The sequence below is a fragment of the Pseudochaenichthys georgianus genome, chromosome 4 (genome assembly GCF_902827115.2).
Source record: "Pseudochaenichthys georgianus chromosome 4, fPseGeo1.2, whole genome shotgun sequence".
Lineage (NCBI taxonomy): Eukaryota > Metazoa > Chordata > Actinopteri > Perciformes > Channichthyidae > Pseudochaenichthys > Pseudochaenichthys georgianus.
In genome coordinates this window covers 35,091,540-35,115,719 of record NC_047506.1, presented here as the reverse complement: position 1 = coordinate 35,115,719, position 24,180 = coordinate 35,091,540, and the positions used below count along the sequence as shown (strand labels likewise).

At 41.0% G+C, this 24,180-nt stretch overlaps 1 protein-coding gene across 1 annotated transcript; it reads right to left on the bottom strand.

Moving 5' to 3' along the window:
* Nucleotides 1-4,202: 4,202 nt before the first annotated feature.
* On the bottom strand, nucleotides 4,203-22,977 carry LOC117445725 (aquaporin-4-like). Its single transcript, XM_034081555.2, has 7 exons — nucleotides 22,949-22,977; nucleotides 11,574-11,615; nucleotides 11,330-11,376; nucleotides 8,180-8,636; nucleotides 7,333-7,497; nucleotides 5,087-5,167; nucleotides 4,203-4,425 (listed from the first exon to the last, which is right to left on the bottom strand). Exons 4-7 carry the CDS (start codon nucleotides 8,561-8,563, stop codon nucleotides 4,219-4,221), a joined length of 837 nt encoding a protein of 278 aa, XP_033937446.1. The 5' UTR covers nucleotides 8,564-8,636; nucleotides 11,330-11,376; nucleotides 11,574-11,615; nucleotides 22,949-22,977; the 3' UTR covers nucleotides 4,203-4,218.
* Between the last annotated feature and the right edge of the window lie 1,203 nt (nucleotides 22,978-24,180).

Genomic DNA, 24,180 nt, shown 5'->3' with positions numbered 1-24,180 from the left:
CACATCCATCAAAAGCACATTCATGTCTTTTCAAGTAGGAATTGATAAATAGTCTTTTGTATTAGGATACAATTAGTCACACATTTTACATGTTAAAGACTGCACAACTTCACACTCGTCAGTTTCCTGCGAATTGTGGGATCAATCCAAGTGTGTTTGCAGGCCACCCCAAGTCTTAAAGGAGCAAGGGCAGTTTAAATGAAGACAGGGTACTGAATATCCACGACCAAAGGTAAGGTGCTTCACTCGATAGTGCTTGAGAAGCGACCCTTTCGCTGAAGCCACAAATGTGCAGAGCTTAAATTGCCATCCCATCAGCTGCAACCTAAAAAAGTGAGGATAAATAGTGTTATCACATGGAGTGAACAGACAGGTTTAATGCTACTTCCATTTACCTACATACCTTTTGGACTAATATGTTTTATCATACAGAGCTTTTAAATTGACACCCAATTGTATTTACTCATTGATGCCAATAATTACATCTACTCAAAACTAAAGTTAATGGAACATCTACCGTAATTGCACAAACATTTGGAAAACAGTCAATACAAATGATTGGAGCCAGGATCTTCAATTTCAGTAGACAATGCGGAAGTAAATGCTTAATATCCTTGACCCAATGTTTCAGGGATATAATTAGTAACAGTTTGTAATATCAAGTCCTAGATATTTCATCCGTGTATCTACCTTCCATTTGTTTTTCTTTATTAAACAATTAACACTAGAACCGCCAACAGGGTCAATTTGACCCAGAGCTGTTTTTTATTGTATGTAACTTTTTTTCAATAACATATTAAAGTCTCCCAGTCCGTGACTTTTCCTGAAAGTGTGTTATGTAGCACCCTATGTTGTTAAAAATGGTCTATGAAGTCAGATTGAAGAAATCGGCAAAAGAATTGCCATTTATACCTATTTCCGCCAAGCAGGTCACATTGACCCCACCCATTTTCGCGCAATTGATTTTGCGTGTAAACAAACATGAGGTGTTGCTTCTTATAGATTGAGAGAGAGAGAGATAGATTGATAGCGACAGTCTGTAGTGAAGGAGCGCGCTCATGGGAGACTGCTTGCGCTGCGCTCCGCATCAAACAGCTGTTTGCTTTTCACCCAACAACGACAACCGCCTCACGAAACCCTATGCTGTACCGTTAATAAACGAAACAATTTAACAAAATTGCTTGTCAAAATACCAATACCACAGAACCATTTTTCTTTTTAAAGCAATACTTTTACTTTGACAATCAATGCATTCTAATGCTGGGTCAATTTGACCCTGGTGGCGGTTTTAGGTATAAAAAAATCTATGGCGGTTTTAGTGTTAAACGGAAGAGCGTCTGAGAGGCCTTCTTGCTTTTTACCTTACTAAATGGTCTAATGGTCATTGGAGCGAGGGGCGGGGCGAAACTCACGGAAGTAGCACTCGTGTGCTTGGAACGGTTATAATATTATAAACAAGGGGACACCAGAGAGGCTTCTCAATACTCTAATTTCCCATCCTCGACTCCTCGGTCTTCCGGTAGTGACCCGGAAATGGATTTCAGCGCGCCATGTTGAAGGACATCTCATTTCTCTAAATGCACATCGAGGACCGAGCATCGATAAGGCTCTCTGGAGGAGCTATAATCGAGGATACACTGATGGTTCCTCCACGGCTCCTCCGCAGATGTATTTCCGGCAACAGTGATGTTTCAAAGAGTCGTGATGCACGGCCGGACTTATCTCAGCCAATGACAGCTCTGCATTCATCCCCTGGATATTATACTGTGAGGTCTGTGCAGAAAGCAGAGCAGTGTGTAAAATATATATCACTCAGTATAACAGGCAGATTACTCTCTTTATTTGTATGCTTTAGTTTAGTAGATATATCTACAAACAAAGAGTCGATATTTTTAGTTTAGTGCTTCACATAATATAATACACAACGGCTGTATCCTGATATGATATGCTTTAGGAGCTGTAGGTGTGTGTTGTACACATCAAATCAAATCAAGTTTTATTTATATAGCACATTTATAAACAATTTTTGGTCGAGCCAAAGTGCTGTACATATAATAAAAATAGCCTACAGTAGAGACACTTTACAGCAAATACAACAGCACAGATTGTTCAGAATATCAGTATGAGAAAAAACGACACCCTCTATTCTTAGACCCTCACATCGTACAAGGAAAAACTTCCAGATAAAAACCCACAGTTTAAAGGGAAAAATGGGAGAAACCTCAGGGAGAGCAACAAAGGAGGGATCCCTCTCCCAGGACGGATAGACGTGCAATAGATGCTGTGTGTAAATCGAAGAGATAATACATTTTACAACATAGGTAGTCCAAATGTTAGGAAATGCATGTGTCTGTAATAAGAAGATGAATCTACGAAGATGATTCGCAATCCCCAATCCTGTGGGAGCCTTCAGGGAGGCAGCAAGACGAGACCCAGGCAGGACCGCAGAGACAGGTTCAGCCACGACCCGAAGTCCACGACTTAATCCAGAACTCAGGATAGAGGATCCAAGACACAGGACTACAGCAAGAGGATCAGCCTCGACTCCGGATCCCGGCGTAGATATAGACACAAAACAAGAAAAAATGTGGCTGGGTTAATCGGAACAAGAGAATACACAGACACAGACAGACAGACGGAAGAACAAGCACTCCCTTAGAATAGGTTGAGGGCAAAGGGTTGCAAGTAAGAGAGTAAGAAACATAGGTGGAGAGGCACACTCAGGGAACAAGGTCCCCACTGGAGCCTTAGTTGGAAATTGATGAGAGATAGGGAGGTACGCTGTGTCTACGAATTGTAACACTCCCCGGTCTGTCTAAGCCACTCTACAAACCGTTTCCCTCGAATAAAACTCGAGAGGTTAGAGAGGGAAAAGGTGTTGGGTAAAAGTTATTCTTGAGAAAAAGTGAGTTTTAAGTGTTGATTTAAAACCCCCAGGGTCTGGGCCGACCTCATATGGAGGGACAAAATATTCCAGAGCCTGGGGCCAGCCGCTGCGAATGCTCGGTACCCTCTGGTTTTGAGCCTGGTCTTAGGCACTATCAGCAGCAGCTGATCAGCCGACCTTAAGGCTCTGCCTGGGGTGTAGCGATGGAGGAGTTCGGCAACATAGGCCGGAGCCAGCCCATTTAGGGTTTTGAAAACAAATAAAAGGATTTTAAAAACTATTCTGAACCTAACTGGAAGCCAGTGCAATGAGGCCAGAATTGGGGTGATGTGGTCACGCTTTTTATGGCCCGTTAGAAGACGTGCAGCTGCGTTCTGCACTAGCTGCAGGCGTCTAATTGAGGCCTGTGATGAAGGCAGTGCATAGATGCGGCGCAGTGGCGGCGCCAGAGATTTTCTTTTGGGGGTGCTGTGGGGTAGCTTGACGTTTCATAGAGGGTGCTCAAACATTTAGGGTTTTCCCTTAATCTACCGGGCGCTACAGTTGAATTTTCTACTGCAACACTCCCCACACGCACATACACAATATACTTACAATGAAGGCTCGATAATCAGCTCACGGCATATAGGTGTAAGCAGGGGTAAAGTGCTATTTTTATAAGTGGGGGGTGGACCTAATATACTCTAGGGGGGTCCGGGGGCATTTTCTTTTAATAATGAAGTTAAATGCATCAATCTGGTGCACTTTGAGAGCATAATTAAGAGATCTATGGATACATCTCTCAACACCCATATGAAACAGACCTGTAAACAGATTACTTTTTCTTTATGGATATTTTACAAATCAAGACAAAATTAACTGTTGGATTTTTAGGCATTTATTTTGGTATGTCCAACTCAAACAATTACTTTGGTGATATTTATAGATTTTATTAAGGTAGTATATCTATCCATCCATCTTCTCCCGCTTATCCGTGGTCGCGGTGCGGGGGTAGCAGTTCCAGCAGAGAGCCCCAAACTTTCTTTTCCCTGGCCACATCAATACTCTTTAGCTTTTTATTATTGTGATATTTACAAAGCCACTGAATTAGCTTTTAGAGTGTAGCAAATAAACATATCTGGCTGTTTTAGCACAAGGCTCTGCGCCCAACCAAGTGGTGAACAAAGAGAAAATTGTGTATCATGTGAATGCAGCTTTCCACATTCTGTAATGCATTAGAGTTTGCTGTGACACTCTACAGGAAGTCCGTCTCCTTCAGAGTGTTGATCAGTGCTGTGTTTCCTTTTTAGTCACACAGAGGACAACACATCTCCAGACACCTCCCTCTTCAGCTAATTTCTCTCGGCTCTCTCCACATCCATGACGGTGAACGGAGGCTCCTGGGCTGTGACTGATCCGTGCCGGAGCTTAGCAGCAGAGTAGGGCGTGTGGATGAAGGTCTCAGAGTAATTTGTCTTCATCTCCGGGTCTGGACAGAACATGTATTCATACAGGGCTGCAGCCAGAGTCCCACCCATGGTTGGACCCACCCAGTACACCTGTAAACACACACACACACACACACACACACACACACACACACACACACACACACACACACACACACACACACACACACACACACACACACACACACACACACACACACACACACACACACACACACACACACACACACACACACACACACACACACACACACACACACACACACATTATTATCATAATAACAATGAATTACGTTCAATTAACAATTAATAACTAACTAACTAACTAAGCAACTAACTAAGCAACTAACTAAACAACTAACTAACTAACCAACAGCAATTACATACAAAACATATTAGTGTATCTGAACAACGATTCTCTATTCAGGTCACAACTAAAGTGGGAGGGGCTTACAGTGGAAGTAATTGAAAATGGTCTGATCTGCTTAATTTTCTACTATGACAACACACAATGACACAGTACTAATGAGTTGTCAGGATACGAGAGAAGAGAGGCATTTGAAAAAAACAGACAATATTCAATGACATTTGACTAATTCTCAGCACACAGTGTCAGCTTTTGGAAAAGCTTCACACAATGTAATGTTGTGTAGTTAGATGGATTCAAAGTATTAGTATTTCTGTATTGAGAAAAAACACGTGCATACCCAATGATGCTTATGTACAGTATATTGATACAAAATAAAGTTACCCAATGGTGATCCCAGCTCCATGTGACCATGGCTGGGCCAAAGGTCCGTGCAGGGTTCATACTGGCTCCAGTGTAGGGAATCTGAGGAAACAATCCAGCCAACGTTTTTCTCTGATCTGATGCATTGATGGGCAAGATTATATCAGTGCCTGTCCAGTAATCAAACATCTATATTTAGTATGCCATAGTAGTCCTCGACCTCCTTTGATGCTGTTACAAATACATTGAATTATTTCTGTTTTAAATTATTCATTTCTTTCTTATTTTGACAAAATCCTTTAGTCATAAATCAGATTCAGAAGCCAAAAGCAGAACTATTCTGAGCTGATAATAGGTATAAATCATTGTGTTTAATCTATAGCTGAATGTTCTAATAAAAAAAGCAATGAGCCTATTAGCTTTAAAGGGATGTTATCTCCTTATTTCCCATGTCTATTACAACATTACCTCCCCTGTCATTTGTGTTAATACAAGTCATTACAAAAATGAAGCTGTGAAACGTGTTGTTTATAACGCAATCTAAGCTATAATGTGGCGTCCTATTGCTTCCTAGGTTATTACACTGAACACAAATATAAATGCAACACTTTTGTTTTTGCTCCCATTTTTCATGAGATGAACTCAAAGATCTAAAACATTTTCTATATACACAAAATAACCATTTCTCTCAAATATTGTTCACAAATCAGAAAAAATCTGTGATAGTGAGCACTTCTCCTTTGCCGAGATAATCCATCCCACCTCACAGGTGTGGCATATCAAGATGCTGATTAGACAGCATGATTATTGCACAGGTGTGCCTTAGGCTGGCCACAATAAAAGGCCACTCTAAAACGTGCAGTTTTGCTTTATTGGGGGGGTCCGAAAACCAGTCAGTATCTGGTGTGACCACCATTTGCCTCACGCAGTGCAACACATCTCCTTCGCATAGAGTTGATCAGGTTGTTGATTGTGGCCTGTGGAATGTTGGTCCACTCCTCTTCAATGGCTGTGCGAAGTTGCTGGATATTGGCAGGAACTGGAACACGCTGTCGTATACGCCGATCCAGAGCATCCCAAACATGCTCAATGGGTGACATGTCCGGTGAGTATGCTGGCCATGCAAGAACTGGGATGTTTTCAGCCTCTAGGGATTGTGTACAGATCCTTGCAGCATGGGGCCGTGCATTATCATGCTGCAACATGAGGTGATGGTCGTGGATGAATGGCACAACAATGGGCCTCAGGATCTCGTCACGGTATCTCTGTGCATTCACAATGCCATCAATAAAATGCACCTGTGTTCGTCGTCCATAACATACGCCTGCCCATACCATAACCCCACCACCACCATGGGCCACTCGATTCACAACATTGACATCAGAAAACCGCTCACCCACACAACGCCACACACGCTGTCTGCCATCTGCCCTGAACAGTGAAAACCGGGATTGATCCGTGAAGAGAACACCTCTCCAACGTGCCAGACGCCATCGAATGTGAGCATTTGCCCACTCAAGTCGGTTACGACGACGAACCGGAGTCAGGTCGAGACCCCGATGAGGACGACGAGCATGCAGATGAGCTTCCCTGAGATGGTTTCTGACAGTTTGTGCAGAAATTATTTGGTTATGCAAACCGATTGTTGCAGCAGCTGTCCGAGTGGCTGGTCTCAGACGATCTTGGAGGTGAACATGCTGGATGTGGAGGTCCTGGGCTGGTGTGGTTACACGTGGTCTGCGGTTGTGAGGCCGGTTGGATGTATTGCCAAATTCTCTGAAACGCCTTTGGAGACGGCTTATGGTAGAGAAATGAACATTCAATTCACGGGCAACAGCTCTGGTGGACATTCCTGCTGTCAGCATGCCAATTGCACGCTCCCTCAAAACTTGCGACATCTGTGGCATTGTGCTGTGTGATAAAACTGAACATTTTCGAATGGCCTTTTATTGAGGCCAGCCTAAGGCACACCTGTGCAATAATCATGCTGTCTAATCAGCATCTTGATATGCCCCACCTGTGAGGTGGGATGGATTATCTGGGCAAAGGAGAAGTGCTCACTATCACAGATCCTTTCAGATTTGTGAACAATATTTGAGAGAAATGGTTATTTTGTGTATATAGAAAATGTGTTAGATTTTTGAGTTCATCTCATGAAAAATGGGAGCAAAAACAAAAGTGTTGCATTTATATTTTTGTTCAGTGTATGTCTATCGCTATCTCTCAATCTACTTACAGTAACAACTGGGTGAGTGTTGTGTACTCACAGCAAACAGGTGACCAATAATCACAGACAGGCCGATAGCCAGAGAAGAAGAACCCTTTAGGTCGTTGCGTTTGTGGTCGCAGGTAGAAAACACAGTGAAGACCAGCTGAAAGGTGATGAAGAGTTCCACAACCAATGCGCTGCCCGCGGAGATGCTTGTATGCACCTGTTTTGGAAACACACAAGCATCATTGATATATAAATACAACACCCCTTTTTACCTTTTAAATGAGCTCCGTAACATGATATAAGACATGTAGAACACATTGCAATCTGCCTTCATTGCAGTTTTTTGTGTGATAAATATCTTTCTGGATTTTTTAAAATAGACTTGATGCTGTAATATACCGGATTATCCAGAATAATTGTCAATTCATTTTAGAAAACCCTTATTTAGGAAAAAAGTCAAGTATTATGATTTGTAGGATAGTAAATATTCCCTCTGAGTGAGGAATTCATTAAATTACATTTACATTATTTATACTTAATTGATCCCAATTTGAGATTTTCTTTTGTCACAGCACCATGTTAAAAAATTAAATACAAATAAATAATATATAATACATACCAACAGTAGAAATAAACACACAAATATCAAATAAAATAATACAAAATAGATCAAATATATAGAAATTAAATTATGAAAACAGAAAAAGGAACAAAACATTAAAATAAATATACAGTACATAATTATATGGAGTATCTGTCAAATACCCAATAAAAATAACCAAAAGTTTAAATACTGTATGATATGCCAAACTTCTACTAATATAAACATAGGTGATAACATGATCTTGAAATTAGCAGTTAATTGTTAGTCATCGCTTAAATAAATAAAAAGTAAAAACCGTGGTGACCCCCATGCCGCCCCTGACAGAGGCTGGAGTGATGCCGTACAGAATGGCGGCCCCCGCAATGGACCCCAAACACTGGGCCAGCAGGTAGAAGATGGCTTTAGACAGACTGATCTTCCTGGTCACCACCATGGCTGCTGTGACCGCTGGGTTAATGTGAGCCCCGCTGATGTGGCCGAAGCACTGAACCATGGTGGCGATACTTAGGCCAAAGCAGAGCGAGATGAGCACCAGGTCAGCGGGACGGGGGTCCTCCGCGATAGCCCCCCAATTAATGGTTGACCCGAGGCCGAGCAGAACGAAGAGCAGCATAGCGAAGAACTCAGCACTGACGCAGCGCCAGAACTCCTGAGTCCAGATGACCTTGAAGGCAGTCATGACTTTGTCTCGAGAGCACCAAGATGGAGGCTGGAAGTGACAGCGTGGTGTGCTGCAGGGGAAACAACACCTCCTGAAAGGCAGGACAGGAAGGCCAGAAATCAATAAGAGACAAATGGAGAAACAGCCATAATCACAAAGTGTGGGGGTTGTGTCACTTTAGCGTTAGTCACTGCCATAGCCCCCACTGTGTTCCGTTTAGTGTTGACTTGATGCATGTCATCTTAAATGTTGCAGATTTCTTGTCTGTCCAGCTTTCATTGTGTTTAAAGGTCACCTATTATGCAAAATCCACTTTTTCATGTGTTTTCTACATGCACATGTGTCCCCTCTGTGTAAAGAGATTCTGAAAGTTTCAGGAAAAAAGATTTGCTCACTTTTTCTCCTGATCCATTTCTATAAAAACCTGTCTGAAAATGAGCTGATCAGATTTGGGCCACTTTATGATGTCATAACGTTTTTTTGGCTTGTGTAACCATTAGCCAATCACAAATCAAGGTAACCCCCGCCCACCTTATCACCTGAATTTCCTCCTAGAGCACCATTGTGTTTTTGATATCTCTCAGAGGGGCGTGGGGAGTGGCTCCTTATTTTCATCTAAAGTAACAGACAGAGAATCAGCACTTTTGAAACAGGGTTGAAACAGAGGGGATTTAATATATATATCTGTTTGGTATTTTGAACACTTCAAAGACATGTTTTGTATATATATCTGAGACCTATAATATATTGATGAAAAAGAGTGTAATAGGGGACCTTTAGTACAACTGCTTGTGGGTTGTGTCATTTTAGCGTTAGTCACTGCCATAGCCCACACTGTGTTCCGTTTAGTGTTGCCGATTTCTTGTTTGTCCAGCTTTCATTGTCTTTAAACTTGTGATGTTTTTTCCACACTATTTTCTTGTTTGTTGTTCTCTCTGTTTCTGTTTTGTACGGGGGGCTGTTCAGCCATCATCAATCAAAAGTTACCTGCTCTCCAAATATAGACTTCTAAACTAACATTCACTTTACCCATAAGACCCTTGAGAAAGCAAATGGTTGTGTAATAAATATATTTTTCAAAACAATAGTTGATGTGAGAATTTTGCAATCATATTTAGGATCCAGAGTGTATCATAGCACAGAGGCTGCACTGGTGAAAGTTACAAATTACCTTTTAATTGCATTCTAAGAAAAGACGTGTCTCTGTACTTGTTTGTTAGATGTTAATGCTTCATTCGACACCATTGACCATTACATTATTTTACATTTACTGAACCATTTAATCGGCATTAAAGGAACAGTGCTAAGCTGGTTTAGGTCTTATTTATCTGAGCAATCTCGGTTTGTACTAACTATTTATCTATCATTCGTCATGCAGTCCCGCAAGATTTTGTACTTTGCCCTCTTCAATTTAAGTTGTATTATCTACCTCAAGGCAATATTATTAGGAAAAACTTCCTAAACACTTGTTTTTATGCAGATGATACATGATTTTTTTCTATCAAGCCAACCAATGAAACCAATCAGTTTACTACACCTAAAGCATGCCTTAAAAACATAAAAAACCTGAATTGCCTGCAATGCAGGCAAATGTTGAACTCTAGAGTGATTGTACGAGGCCAAAAGGACCTCCAAATCTGGATGGCATTACCCTTTGTAACAATATATCCTTTAAGAATTCAAGGACTGCCTTCTTTCCTCTGCATACCATTATAAACATTGGGGCATCCTGAAATAAAAATGGTGGCCACACATTTGTCACTGCTTAGCTAGATTGTGGTAATTCCTGTGGTAGTCCCTTTTATGGCCAGACCAAGAAAAAAGCTATGGAAAAGTTATTTGTTTGCATTTTTTTATCAAATGGGCCACAACTAACCACAAACAATTTTTATTTTTTTGACTGACCACACAGTTTTGTTTTTATGAGCCTCTACCAACTGGTCGAGCTGGCCTTCTATGGTAAAAGTGCATTTTCAATATATACAGTACAGTATTTGTATGCATCAAACTCAAATAAAACACAAACTCAAATACATTTGTTTCTTTTATGGAAAATGAGCAACATATACAACCAGATATATTCATAAAATATACTAAATTATAATTGTAAAAAAAATAAAATGTAAAAAAGTAATGTAAAGTGTTTTTCATAATAAAAAACAGATTTGCTCATCTTACTGTATATGCTGAATTGGCCTAACAGGAAACCACTGGCCTAACAGCAAATGTCTATATCCTGTGTTGGCCTAATTTGCTCATCTGTGTGCAACTTTGGCCTGAATGCCATGCACGAAAGGTGCTATATAAATTATTATCACTCTTTCACTCTGAGACTCATAAGGCAGTACTAGATTTAGTAATATTGCCATGAATCTAGCCATTTATTTACCATATGTTATTGGAAAATATCTCTGAAACTCTGAAAAAGTCATATTGCTAGTTTACCATAAAAGGCCAATTCGACCGGTTGGTTGAGCATATTTTCAAAAAGATAATTACACCCTTGTTAAAACTTTTTTTGTGCATCAATTTATCTAATTATGTTCAGTCAGTACTCTGACACTAAAATATGTCAAAAATGATATGGTTACCTTACAAAAGTTGACCAAAAAGAGTGATTTCTTCAGCAGTGATTTTTAGCATGCCAACTTTCTCAATGGAAGCCAGCTGAAGGGCTTTCTGTTCAAACTACAGTGACAACTATTATTTTATTTTTTAAAAATGTTTTCGCATTTCACATCACATAAACACCATATCCCAACGTGCATTGCGGCTAAAACATACAATCACCGAGCTGAGGATCTTTCCTACGTCTGTTTCCGGTATTGTTCCTGTAATGAGAGTTCACATTTATGCTACATTGAAGGGTGGAATTGTCTACACATCTTCAGAAACATAATTTGCTTCAGATATAACTCATAGCAATATTGGAACCATTAAGAAAAGCCAACTGCATTAACAAAGTTAACAAACACTAGGTAAAGTATTTTCCTTCAGTAATGAAGATGTAATTCCAATGTAGACGCACCTGGGGTTGCTGTTCTGTCTGTTACGCTGAGCCATGCATTGTCTGGAACGTAAAAGAGATGAAGAAGACGAAGTGAAGTGACGTACTTCCGGTTCAACATGAAAACATTCCCAGTTAAACATGCAAAAACAAATCTCTAAATAAAAAGATAAAACACTGGCATGTATTTCACGTTAGAATAAATAGAATGGTTTTGAATAATAGATGAGAGTAAAATCTATGTCACTTTACAGCCCCGCCCACTTTTGGGGAAACCAACGCTGTCATTTGCAACAGAGATCTTCTGTTACTGTCCTTTCTTCTTAGAGGAAGTACAGAAACACGTAACTCTGGATTTGTTTGAATGTTTGAGGTGCAATAAACAACACAGCAGCTTTTTGGCATGTTAAATCTATTATGTTCCGCCTCGCTCATGAGAGTAACAGCTGGCGAAATTACGGCCTCGCCAACAGATTTTAATTTAACCATATATCGAGCCCGATTCTCGATTTCAAATGTGTGCTCTAAAATGATATTTATAAATGACTATTATCATTATTATAAGCAAGACAATAAATGGCAAAGATATGTAGAAAATAAACATATTTAAGATACGTTCATAAGGAACGTAACGTGGGACACATATGAATGTGTTAATTTAGCTATATTTGTATCATTTAATTTATTTAATTGAATCCCATGGTGTGCCACATAAGAACAACCCTCATTCTTCAGAAGAAGGTTATCATTTCAGCCCGTCTGGTAAACATAAATGTCAACATCAATATGCTAACCTACTCACAATGACAACAAGTAGATGCTAAGTGGGTATAATGTTTACCGAGTTCATTATATTAGGGAAGCTTGTAAAACTGCTTACATTGTCTAATTAGTAACGCATCGTCCACACGGCGGCTTGCGTTGAAGCTTGCCGGTGGGCGTGTCTGAAACTCGACCAACAACCAATCACATGAATCTCCCGCCCTGGACACACAAGCACGTGGTTTGATTAGCTAGAGCTTGTACTGGCATATGATTTGATTGGCTGACACTTCCGTCGAAGCTTCAAAAGTTGAACATTGCTCTACTTTTGAAGCGAGCAAAGCGAAGCGACGAAACCACAATGCAGTTTGGCAAAGCGTGACGTCACCCCAAGCAAAGTGAATGGGCAGAAGCGTTGAAGCTTCAACGCACGCCGCCGTGTGGACGGGCCGTATGGAAACCAAATTACAAGGCCAAAATAAAAATATCTTAATTTTGCAGTTATTTGGTAATGATGATGTCGCTAGATAAGAAGTCGGTAGTCAAAGGAATGGCAATTCTTCGTGAGGGGGACTTTTTTGTGATGTTTTGGTCTGGACCAACGTGGAGGATAGGCTGACCAACATTACCATCTATAACAAATATGAAAGCACATGCTTGACTTGTGGTCATTGCTCTGAAAAAAACTTCACAACGAAAAAGAACAAGCTCTCTTAAATGTAAATATGTTCTTAAACCATGAGGTGATAAGTAGCTTTTGTTCTTAACATTTTGGAGTAGCAATTTATGTGAAGTATTATTTTTTTGCATTTTACGAAAGTCCACATTTCCACTGTTATCACTTGGTATACCGGGAGAATATCTGCATTGAAAAAAGGAAGCACTAGATCCTTTGAACTGTATCATAATCAACAGAAACAGATACTGCAAAACACAAGATGCTGAGAAACCACAGGAGAGAAAACAGGACGAAAGAGTGATGATGAACAAGGGAGAGAGCAAGGCTGTTTATTTCTCTGCTTTATACACAACTAATCAACCAAAAGACTGTTCCGGCTCTGTTTTATGTCTCTTCTGAATTGGAGGTTAATTGAAACGGTGGTCTCGTTGGTACCGGTCAATGACGAATAAATGCCAAGAGCAGCATTTTCTTGCTCTTATTTCTCTACATCTTTTCCGAGGCACTTAAAAAGAGAAGAAACAGTTTGACCCCCAGCTGTTCAAACATAGGACACACAAAGTGTCACGTTTGTCTTCAGCTGACAGTGCCGGGTTGTTTGAACCAAAGACCCAGTCACCAGACCTTCTGCATGTCTTAACAAGAGACAAGAGAGGATGGAACCGTGTGCTGTAAAATCCAGAGGTGAAGGAAGTTCCCAGATCCTTTACTTACAGTAAGTAGAAATACAATGGTCTTAAAATATTCTTTAGGAGAAAAAGTCCTGGATTATAAATGTATATTAAGTAGAATTAAACATATTTTATCAGAAAATTGTATTTCAAGTTGCAAAAGTAAAAGTACTCAAGTTTGCTAAATGAATCTGTTCACAATATTATTGAAAATAATACAAAAAAAGTATCACTAAAATAAATGTAAGAGCATTTGAATCTTCTAGTTTGTCAATGTGGAGCCACATTTCGTAATTTCTGTGGTACAGAATTTGATCACATCACCATGTCATTTAATATGTAGTATTATTGTGTTATGCAAGTAATACATGTAGTCGAGCAAAAAGTACAATATTTGCCTCCAACATGTAGTGAAGTAGAGTAACATGTAGCATAAAACAGGAAATACTCAAGTAAAGTACAAGTATGTCAAAATAGTACTTCAGTATAATAGTCGAGTACTTGTTCTTTGTTACATTGTATCACTGGTGAAATCAGATAAAATAAACATATCTCTTCATCTCCAATTATTGTTAACATGCGTCATTAATGATTAATAAAGTATATATCTATCATTAACTTTCACAGTCTGGAGAAAAAAATAAGTCTTTCCATTATGGCACCAAGTTGACACACTAAACCAAAATATATATATATATATATATATTAGGGCTGTCAGTCGATTAAAATATTTAATCGCGATTAATCGCATGATTGTCCATAGTTAATCGCGATTAATCGCAAATTAATCGCACATTTTTGATCTGTTCTAAATGTACCTTAGAGGAATATTTTTCAAGTTTGTAATACTCTTATCAACATATGAGTGGACAAATATGCTTTATGCTAATGTTTATTATCATTTGAACAATGACAAATATTCTCATGAATATTAAACAACAACCTCTGAACATTACAAATATTCGCCTCAATTCAACCTGGAACCTCTCTCATACAATAATACAATACAAATGGTGTGTGTGTGTGTGTGTGTGTGTGTGTGTGTGTGTGTGTGTGTGTGTGATGGATCGTTGGAGCTATGTGCAACTCAAGGCATAATATGCTCGAACGGGAGCTGCCTGGACGCTGCAATCATGTTGCGCACTATCCGTGCTGAGTGTGCTGACTTTTCGTACAATGTCCCACTGTCTGGCTTCCTGCATAAAGTCAAGTGCTCGGCGCAGTTGTGGCGAAATGTCGCTCCTCTGTTTTAATTTAAACAGCTCCTTATATCCGTTAGCGCAGCTAGCTAGCACCAGATGCTAACAACAACAATGCACGTAAGGTCTCTCTCTCGCTCGCTCGAGCCACACATACACACACCCTCCCGGTCCTCCCAGTCGGTGCCTGCCGGTGAGCGTGGAAGTGTGGTCTGCCACAAGCGGGCGGCAGGAGCGGGGCTGTCAGCATCAGCTTGTAGATGGTATTTTAAACTCGATGCGCTCTGAAACAACGGGGCGGCCGAGGAAAAAAAATACACATGCGTGAATCGCGTTAAAATAATTAGTGGCGTTAATTTTTTTTTGCGTTAGCGCGTTGTTAACTTGACAGCCCTAATATATATATATATAAAATTAACGCCACTAATTATTTTAACGCATGTGTATTTTTTGTCCTCGGCCGCCCCGTAGTTTCAGAGAGCATCCAGTTTAAAATGCATTCTACAAGCTGATGCTGACAGCCCCGCTCCTGCCGCCCGCTTGTGGCAGACCCGGCAGACCACACTTCCACGCTCACCGGCAGGCACCGACTGGCCATCGGGAGGACCGGGAGGGTGTGTGTATGTGTGGCACGAGCGAGCGAGGCATACCTTACGTGTATTGCTGTTGTTAGCATCTGGTGCTAGCTAGCTGCGCTAACGGATATAAAGAGCTGTTTCAATGAAAACAGAGGAGCGACATTTGGCCGAGCACTTGACATTATGCATGTAGCCAGACATTGTACGAAAAGTCAGCACACTCAGCACGGATAGTGCACGCAACATTACATTACATTACATTACATTGCATTTAGCTGACGCTTTTATCCAAAGCGACTTACAATAAGTACATTCGACCAGGAAGACACAACCTTGAAGAAAACAGAATCATAAAGTACATCAGGTTTCATAGAGCCAAGTATTTCAAGTGCTACTCAACTGGCTATAGATAAGCCAGTCCTTTATTAGTATATAAGTGCTCTGTTAGCAGTTCTTTGTTAGTAATTCTATCGCTCGAGGTGGAGTCGAAAGAGATGAGTTTTCTGCCATCCTGATGTCAATGGGGAGCTCATTCCACCATTTTGGAGCCAGGATAGCAAACCCACGTGTTTTTGCTGATGGGAACTTGGGTCCCCCTCGCAGCGAGGGTGCAGCGAGTCGTTTGGCTGATGCAGAGCGTAGAGCACGCGCTGGGGTGTACAGTTTAACCATGTCCTAGATGTAGGAAGGGCCAGATCCATTTGCAGCATGGTACGCAAGTACCAGTGTCTTGAAGTGAATTCTAGCAGTTACCGGAAGCCAATGAAGGGAGCGGAGGAGCGGCGTGGTGTGGGAAAATTTAGGAAGGTTGAAGACCAGACGAGCCGCTGCATTCTGAATGAGCTGCAGAGGTCGGATGGCACATGCAGGTAGACCAGCCAGGAGGGAGTTGCAGTAGTGTAGGCGTGAGATGACGAGAGCCTTTCCCGGAAGGAAAAGCAGTTCAGTTTTGTCAAGGTTGAGCTTGAGATGATGAGCGGACATCCACTGAGAGATGTCAGCTAAACAAGCAGAGATGCGTGCGACGACCTGGGTCTCTGAGCGGGGAAAGGACAGAATTAATTGGGTGTCGTCAGCGTAGCAGTGGTATGAAAAAGCCATGCGGGCTAATGACAGATCCGAGCGAGTTTGTGTACAGGGAGAAGAGGAGGGGACCAAGAACAGAGCCCTGAGGGACCCCTGTAGTTAATTGACAAGGGTCGGACTCGGACCCTCTCCAAGTAACCCTGTAGGTATGGTCTTTGAGGTATGAGGTGATGAGGGAAAGTGCAGAGCCTGAAACTCCAAGTTCTTGGAGAGTGCGAACGAGGATCTGATGGTTCACTGTGTCGAATGCAGCAGACAGGTCCAACAGGATGATGACAGAGGAGAGGGAGGCTGCTTTAGCAGTGTGCAGTTCCTCAGTGACAGCAAGGAGGGCAGTTTCTGTGGAGTGACCTGCCTTGAAACCAGACTGGTGCGGATCCAGAAGGTTGTTCTGATGGAGATAACAGGAGAGTTGTTTAAAGACAGCGCGTTCAAGTGTTTTAGACAGGAACGGGAGGAGAGAGACAGGCCTGTATCAGACGGGTTGAGAGTGGGTTTCTTTAGGAGAGGGTTTACTCTTGCCTCCTTGAGACTGTTTGGAAAGTGACCAGAAGTTAGAGAAGTGTTGATGAAATGGGTGAGAAACGGTAGAATATCAGGAGTGATAGTCTGAAGGAGGTTTGAAGGGATAGGGTCGAGAGGACAGGTGGTGGGGCGGGCAGAGGTAATGAGGGTAAGAACCTCACTTGGCGAGAGAGGGGAAAAGGAGGTTAGTGTGCGGGTGGAAGGAGGGTCTGGTGACCCAGCGGTGAGTAAAAGTGAGTCAGAAAAAGAAGAGCGAATATCATCAACCTTTTTTTCAAAGTGGTTAACAAAGTCGCTTAACAGAAGTGAGGAGGGGGAAGGGGCTTTGGGGGGGTCCAAGAGGGAGGAGAAGATGGGAAATAGTTTTTTAGGATTGGAATAGGAAGATTAGATCTTGTCTTGCAAGAAAGTGCTTTTTGCCTGAGAGATCGAAGCAGAGAAAGAGGAGAGGAGAGCCTGATAGGTTTGGAGGTCGTCATGGTGTTTGGATTTCCACCGTTTCCGCTCTGCTGCCCGAAGGACGGTTCTATTAGCACGCAGTGCGTCATTTAGCCAGGGAGCAGGAGGGGACTGACGAGCCTGCCGAGATGTTAGAGGACAGAGAGAGTCCAGAGAGGATGAGAGAGTAGAGAGGAGAGTTTCTGCAGCAGAGTTTGGAGGCAGGAGTTGGAACAAGTCAGAGGAAGGGAGGTCTGAGAGCACCGATGAGGCAAAGGTAGAGGGGGAGAGGGAACGGAGGTTACGGCAGACAGGTGCAGGATGAGAAGAGATTAGTTTGTTATGTTTGGAAAGGGGTAGAGAGAATGAAATGAAGAAGTGATCGGAGTAGTGCAGTTCCTTGAGAATATGAGATCAAGGACATTACCAGCTTTATGAGTTGGTGGGGACGGAGACAGTGAGAAAGCAAAGGCGGTTAACAGAGATGTTAGTTCGTCTATGATTGCAGCGTCCAGGCAGCTCCCGTTCGAGCATATGCCTTGAGTTGCACATAGCTCCAACGATCCATCACAGTGTCTCCACACACACACACGTGAAGTGAAGTGATGTGCAACCTTGAATTAAGCCACACACACACACACACACACACACACACACACACACACACACACACACACACACACACACACACACACACACACACACACACACACACACACACACACACACACACACACACACACACACACACACACACACACACACACACACACACACACACACACACACACACACACACCACACACACACACACCACACACACACACACACACACACACACACACACACACACACACACACACACACACACACACACACACACACACACACACACACACACACACAGTATTGTATTATTGTATGAGAGGTTCCAGGTTGAATTGAGGTGAATATTTATAATGTTCAGAGGTGTATATATATATATATATATATATATATGGTAGGCTTATGGTAACTTTAATAAATCCATAACTCTCGAAACGTTCTGCTGCAAGGGAAACTTTCAGACTAAATATTGATGAGTTTTCATATTAAAACTAGATTTATTGCATTTATATTCAAGTCCTTTTGAGGCACGACATAATGAAAGTAGCTCAGACCAGGCCCGGTTCTACGGGGGTGCATAAGGGTGCATTGCACCCTCAGTTGAGTCGTTATGCACCCTCATTTGAAAAAAGTAAAAAAAAAAAAAAAAAGTGAAAAAAAATGAAAAGTGAAAAATATTACATAAATAATAATAATAGTAGTAATAATAATAATAAGAAGAATATAGTTGAAATAAAATAAATTGTAATTGTGGTTAAATAACATTGTCTGCTGCATTTATTTGGTCAATTTAAACGGTAAGTAACGTTAACGGTTTGGTCACCATTTATGTAAACACATATTTCCATTTGAGAGGGTAGTGATTAGTAAAATATGCATGAATCAAAAAATAAAAAAGTTAACTAGGTGAAAAAAGGTAACTTTTAAAACTTGTTGAGAGCTAAAACTAGTCTTTGCTGCTGCCTCAAAGAGGATCAGGGGGGAGAGGGGGGAGACAGGAGAGGCTGATTCAGGAGCACAGACACACTCACAACTATAAATGAACCAAAAATAACACAACAACTTTCAGTGTTTTTTTCATATTGGAAATGGTATGTTATTGGTTATGGCCATGGTTTTATGATTATTGAAATGTATACAGTTCTGCTTCATATAGGTGTTCCCATATATCTAGTCTCTTTATTGTCCTCTTAAAATGCAGCAGATTGATGCATTTAACTCCAACATTTAAAAAAAAAAAAAACGTTACCGGGGGAGCATGTCCCCGGACCCCCCTAGAGGATTTGAGGTCCACCCCCACTTAAAATCACATGGATAGGTTCCTAAATACATTTACCATTTTTATTTTAAAATAGTGACCCCTGTCCACATGTTAATTTGTGGGTAGTATATTTAAACTCTAGGACTATCACTATGGGCCCTGCCTCTACCTGTTCACTACCTGTTCACTCTGCCATCGCGTGAGGGGTCTGCTAACAAGCGACCAACAGAAAGGTTCATGTTAATGTTGTTGCACGTCACAAAGGCACGTCACCTCGAGCCCCCCCCCCGTTACCACCACCCCCCCAAGTATATTTCAGATCTGTGGGAAACACCACACACACACACACACACACACACACACACACACACACACACACACACACACACACACACACACACACACACACACACACACACACACACACACACACACACACACACACACACACACACACACACACACACACACACACACACACACACACACACACACACACACACACACACACACACAAAGTACTACCACTCCACAATATGAATAAAATATGATGATGATGATGATGATGATGATGATGATGATGATGATGATGATGATGATGATGATGATGATGATGATATATAATGTTTAATACCTTAAAGCTATATGACTTTAAGTAATATTTAAAGGTAGAATTCCTAAGTACCAACGCATAATTAAATCCTATTGTTAGGGTCTGCTGACACAATATGTGCCCAAAATAATACCCAGTAAGACCCACTTTTATGAAGCTCATGGTTAGCATTTGGAGACTAATGGCCCATCCACACTACAGCTTAAAAAAAAGCTTGGAGCTGGGCGTGTCAGAAGCTCGACCAACAACCAATCACATGAATCTCCCGCCCCTGACACACAAGCAGCGGTTTGATTGGCTAGAGCTTGTACTGGCATATGATTTGATTGGCTGACGCTTCCACCGAAAGCTTCAGAAGCTTCAAAAGTTGAATATTGCTCAACTTTTGCAGCCTGAAACGCCAGGAAAGCTCCGCTCTGCTTCCCACAATGCAGTTCCGCGAAAAGTGACGTCACCCCATTCAAAGTGAATGGGCAGACGCATTGGAAACCGTTTTTGAAGCTGTCGAAGCTGTAGTGTGGACGGGCCGTCACTAAATCCTGCCTGCAGCTGATTCACAGTAAAAGCCTTCCAGTTGCCAAGGAAGACCATTATCCAATACTTCCAGCTTAAAGCAATTATATAATCGGATATATTACAAGAAAACTGCTAACTGCGCCATGGTTCTAGGATCTTTTGTATATTTGCTCACTTTCTCTTGTAAAAAACATATCTATCATGAATTTTATGTGCATGTGGATGCTAAGTGTTTCTGCAAAGAGTTGATTGGATTGGTCGAAACAGAAATATAACCAACTTTTTGGGTAATCATTCAATCATTATAATTTAGTTATGTTTTTGTAGGAAACATTTCATACTTTTCCTCAATCCAGACTTTAAATGTTCAGGGTTTGATACTCACTGTTGTCTTGTGGTTCAGCTTATCAACTGATAGTGGAACAAAACAATAATTTTGGTGAACTTTTAAGGCCTAGTGTTACGGAAGCATACCCATGCAAACGTGCTACAACGACCCACAACACTTTAATCAAGAGAAACACGCTGCACTTCAAAAATGATGATCTACTTTGCTATTCATTAAGAGCCTCAGAACTGTGTATTGTAGATTATAGTGCTTTCTTTGTCCCTTTGATTAAACTAGGAACAATGTTGCCATCACAAGACCAGACATTTCATACGCTAACCGTGTATCACTGTTGTAGTTCATGAATGGGAGCACAAACACAATGCTACTCAACTGATGGTTCATTCCGTTTTTTTCTGATTATTATGAAATACTATTGCCTATTATAATTTATAATATATCATATTGCCTATTATAATATTACTATGTGTCATTTTTGGAAAGAAGGAATAACAGCTGCAGTAGTAAGAGTATTACAGGTGCCACCCACTCATTATTCAATCAGTACTAATCCTTATTATGCATCCCATCATAGTATTTTCTTTATAGATGAGTATTTGTCATTATTATTGTTGGTTTTCATTCAACTGACACCAGTTCAACCAATGACTCATCATGGCTGTTTGTGCTTAAATCTATAGCAGATCATGGTCAAACATTGTTATATAGATGAGCTTGAAATATCCACATAAATAAATGGCAACCAAATCACAGCTACTATTTATAGACAAAATATTAAAGTCTCCAAATACCAAAACACAATGACAAACATGAAAACTACCATGCTTGTCAACACAAATAGTAATTGTTAATTTATTTTCTTTATTTTCTTTTAAAAGCAAATTAGATTTATATTATTTAGGCTTGATGCTCAGTAGCCCTGCAGTAAACTCACCTTCTCTGTCTCTGTCTGTCTCTGTCTGTGTCTCTGTATGTCTCTGTCTGTGTCTCTGTCTGTGTCTCTGTATGTCTCTGTCTGTCTCTGTATGTCTCTGTCTGTGTCTCTCTGTATGTCTCTGTCTGTGTCTCTGTCTGTGTCTCTGTATGTCTCTGTCTGTGTCTCTGTCTGTCTCTGTCTGTCTCTGTCTGTGTCTCTGTATGTCTCTGTCTGTGTCTCTGTCTGTGTCTCTGTCTGTCTCTGTATGTCTCTGTCGGTGTCTCTCTGTATGTCTCTGTCTGTGTCTGTGTCTCTGTCTCTGTATGTCTCTGTCTGTCTCTGTATGTCTCTGTCTGTATCTCTGTCTCTATATGTCTCTGTCTCTATATGTCTCTGTCTGTGTCTCTCTGTATGTGTCTGTGTCTGCATCTGTCTCTGTCTGTCTGCATCTGTGTCTCTGTCTCTCTGTCTGTGTCTCTGTCAGTCTCTTTCAGTCTGTCTGTCTCTGTCTGTGTCTCTGTGTGTCTCTGTCTGTGTCTCTGTCTGACTCTGTCTGTGTCTCTGTCTGTGTCTCTGTCTGTGTCTCTGTCTGACTCTGTCTGTGTCTCTGTCTGTGTCTCTGTCTGTCTCTGTCTGTGTCTCTGTCTGTGTCTCTGTCTGTCTCTGTATGTCTCTGTCGGTGTCTCTCTGTATGTCTCTGTCTGTGTCTGTGTCTCTGTCTCTGTATGTCTCTGTCTGTCTCTGTATGTCTCTGTCTGTATCTCTGTCTCTATATGTCTCTGTCTCTATATGTCTCTGTCTGTGTCTCTCTGTATGTGTCTGTGTCTGCATCTGTCTCTGTCTGTCTGCATCTGTGTCTCTGTCTCTCTGTCTGTGTCTCTGTCAGTCTCTTTCAGTCTGTCTGTCTCTGTCTGTGTCTCTGTGTGTCTCTGTCTGTGTCTCTGTCTGACTCTGTCTGTGTCTCTGTCTGTGTCTCTGTCTGTGTCTGTGTCTCTGTCTGTGTCTCTGTCTGACTCTGTCTGTGTCTCTGTCTGTGTCTCTGTCTGTCTGTCTGTGTCTCTGTCTGTGTCTCTGTCTGTGTCTCTGCCTGTGTCTCTGCCTGTCTGTGTCTCTGTTTGTGTCTCTGTCTGTGTCTCTGTCTGTGTCTCTCTGTCTGTCCATCTGTCTCTCTGTCTGTCTCTGTGTTATGGTACTCACCTCAGACGCTCTACAGCCCTGGCCCTCTCAGACATGACTCCGGGGCTTGATGCAGGAGAAGGCCTTTTATAGGGGGCTGTGTCTGGGGGGGGGGGATTACGTTTTGGGGGTTGGCCCTGCTTTATCCGGTTCTGACCTGCTTTGGATATGATAAGAACAGAGGTAGCATTATCAACCTCAAGGAGTGGCATCACAACTTCACAGTTTTATTTCTCAATAGCTAATAGTCAGACCTGAACCATGAAGACATGTTACGTCTTTATTTCTGTTTTAATGAGTGCCTCTGGTCTCTATGCACCAGCATTATACAGTTTTCTGGCATATATTTAGATTGATTGCAAATACAATTCAATACTGTGCAGTAAATATTGCACATAATAGGCTCTAGGCTCATTACTATTCATCTGCATAGGACTGAACGAAATCTCCCTAAAATAAAAAAATATTAAATAGATATGACCTTCATAAATATATTTTGAATGTAACATATTAAAAAGCAAACTAATATTTTACTAGGTAATTTGTCCTTAACATCCAACATCATGAAGATTGGTGTCCAGAGATGTTATGATGAATGAATCATGTTCCAGCACTCTAGATTAGCGCTTTGAAATAAAACTATCACTATATATAAATAAACTCAGTTATATTGAATCATTTGATAAATTGATGATTTGCATTTTTGAGGATACTATTTCTGTTTTATACACTATATTTCAATGTGTTTGTATTGGTTACTATCTTGCTTTTTTGAAGTTATTCATAACTATTTTGAAAGCATCAATCTGACAGGAGGCACTCAAGTACTGATTTATAAACTACTAAACACTACTGATTGTATGCCAGCAAGCCTGCACCGCATGTTGTCAGTATTATTGTTTAGAAGATCTTAATTTACATTTAAAAGATTAAATATATGAAAACGTGTGGTGTGACAATGGGACTAATGTCCTAAGCAAAAGCTTCAACTGTGTAGTAACACATCAAGTTATTTCAATATAGTTATTTATTTTACTAGCTAGGACCGGGAGGGAGGGAAAGGGGAAAAATAAATAAAAATATTGACTGTATAAATGTAAACTCATTGTGCCTGACTCAATAAAAAAAAGTAAAAAAAAAAAAAAAGTTATTTCATATTTTGTCAAAGAATATATGTTTTTTTTTTAAAGTAGCACAGCACTTATTTTTCGCTGGTTTGACTTAACATAATCTTTCCAAGGCAATTCTCAACA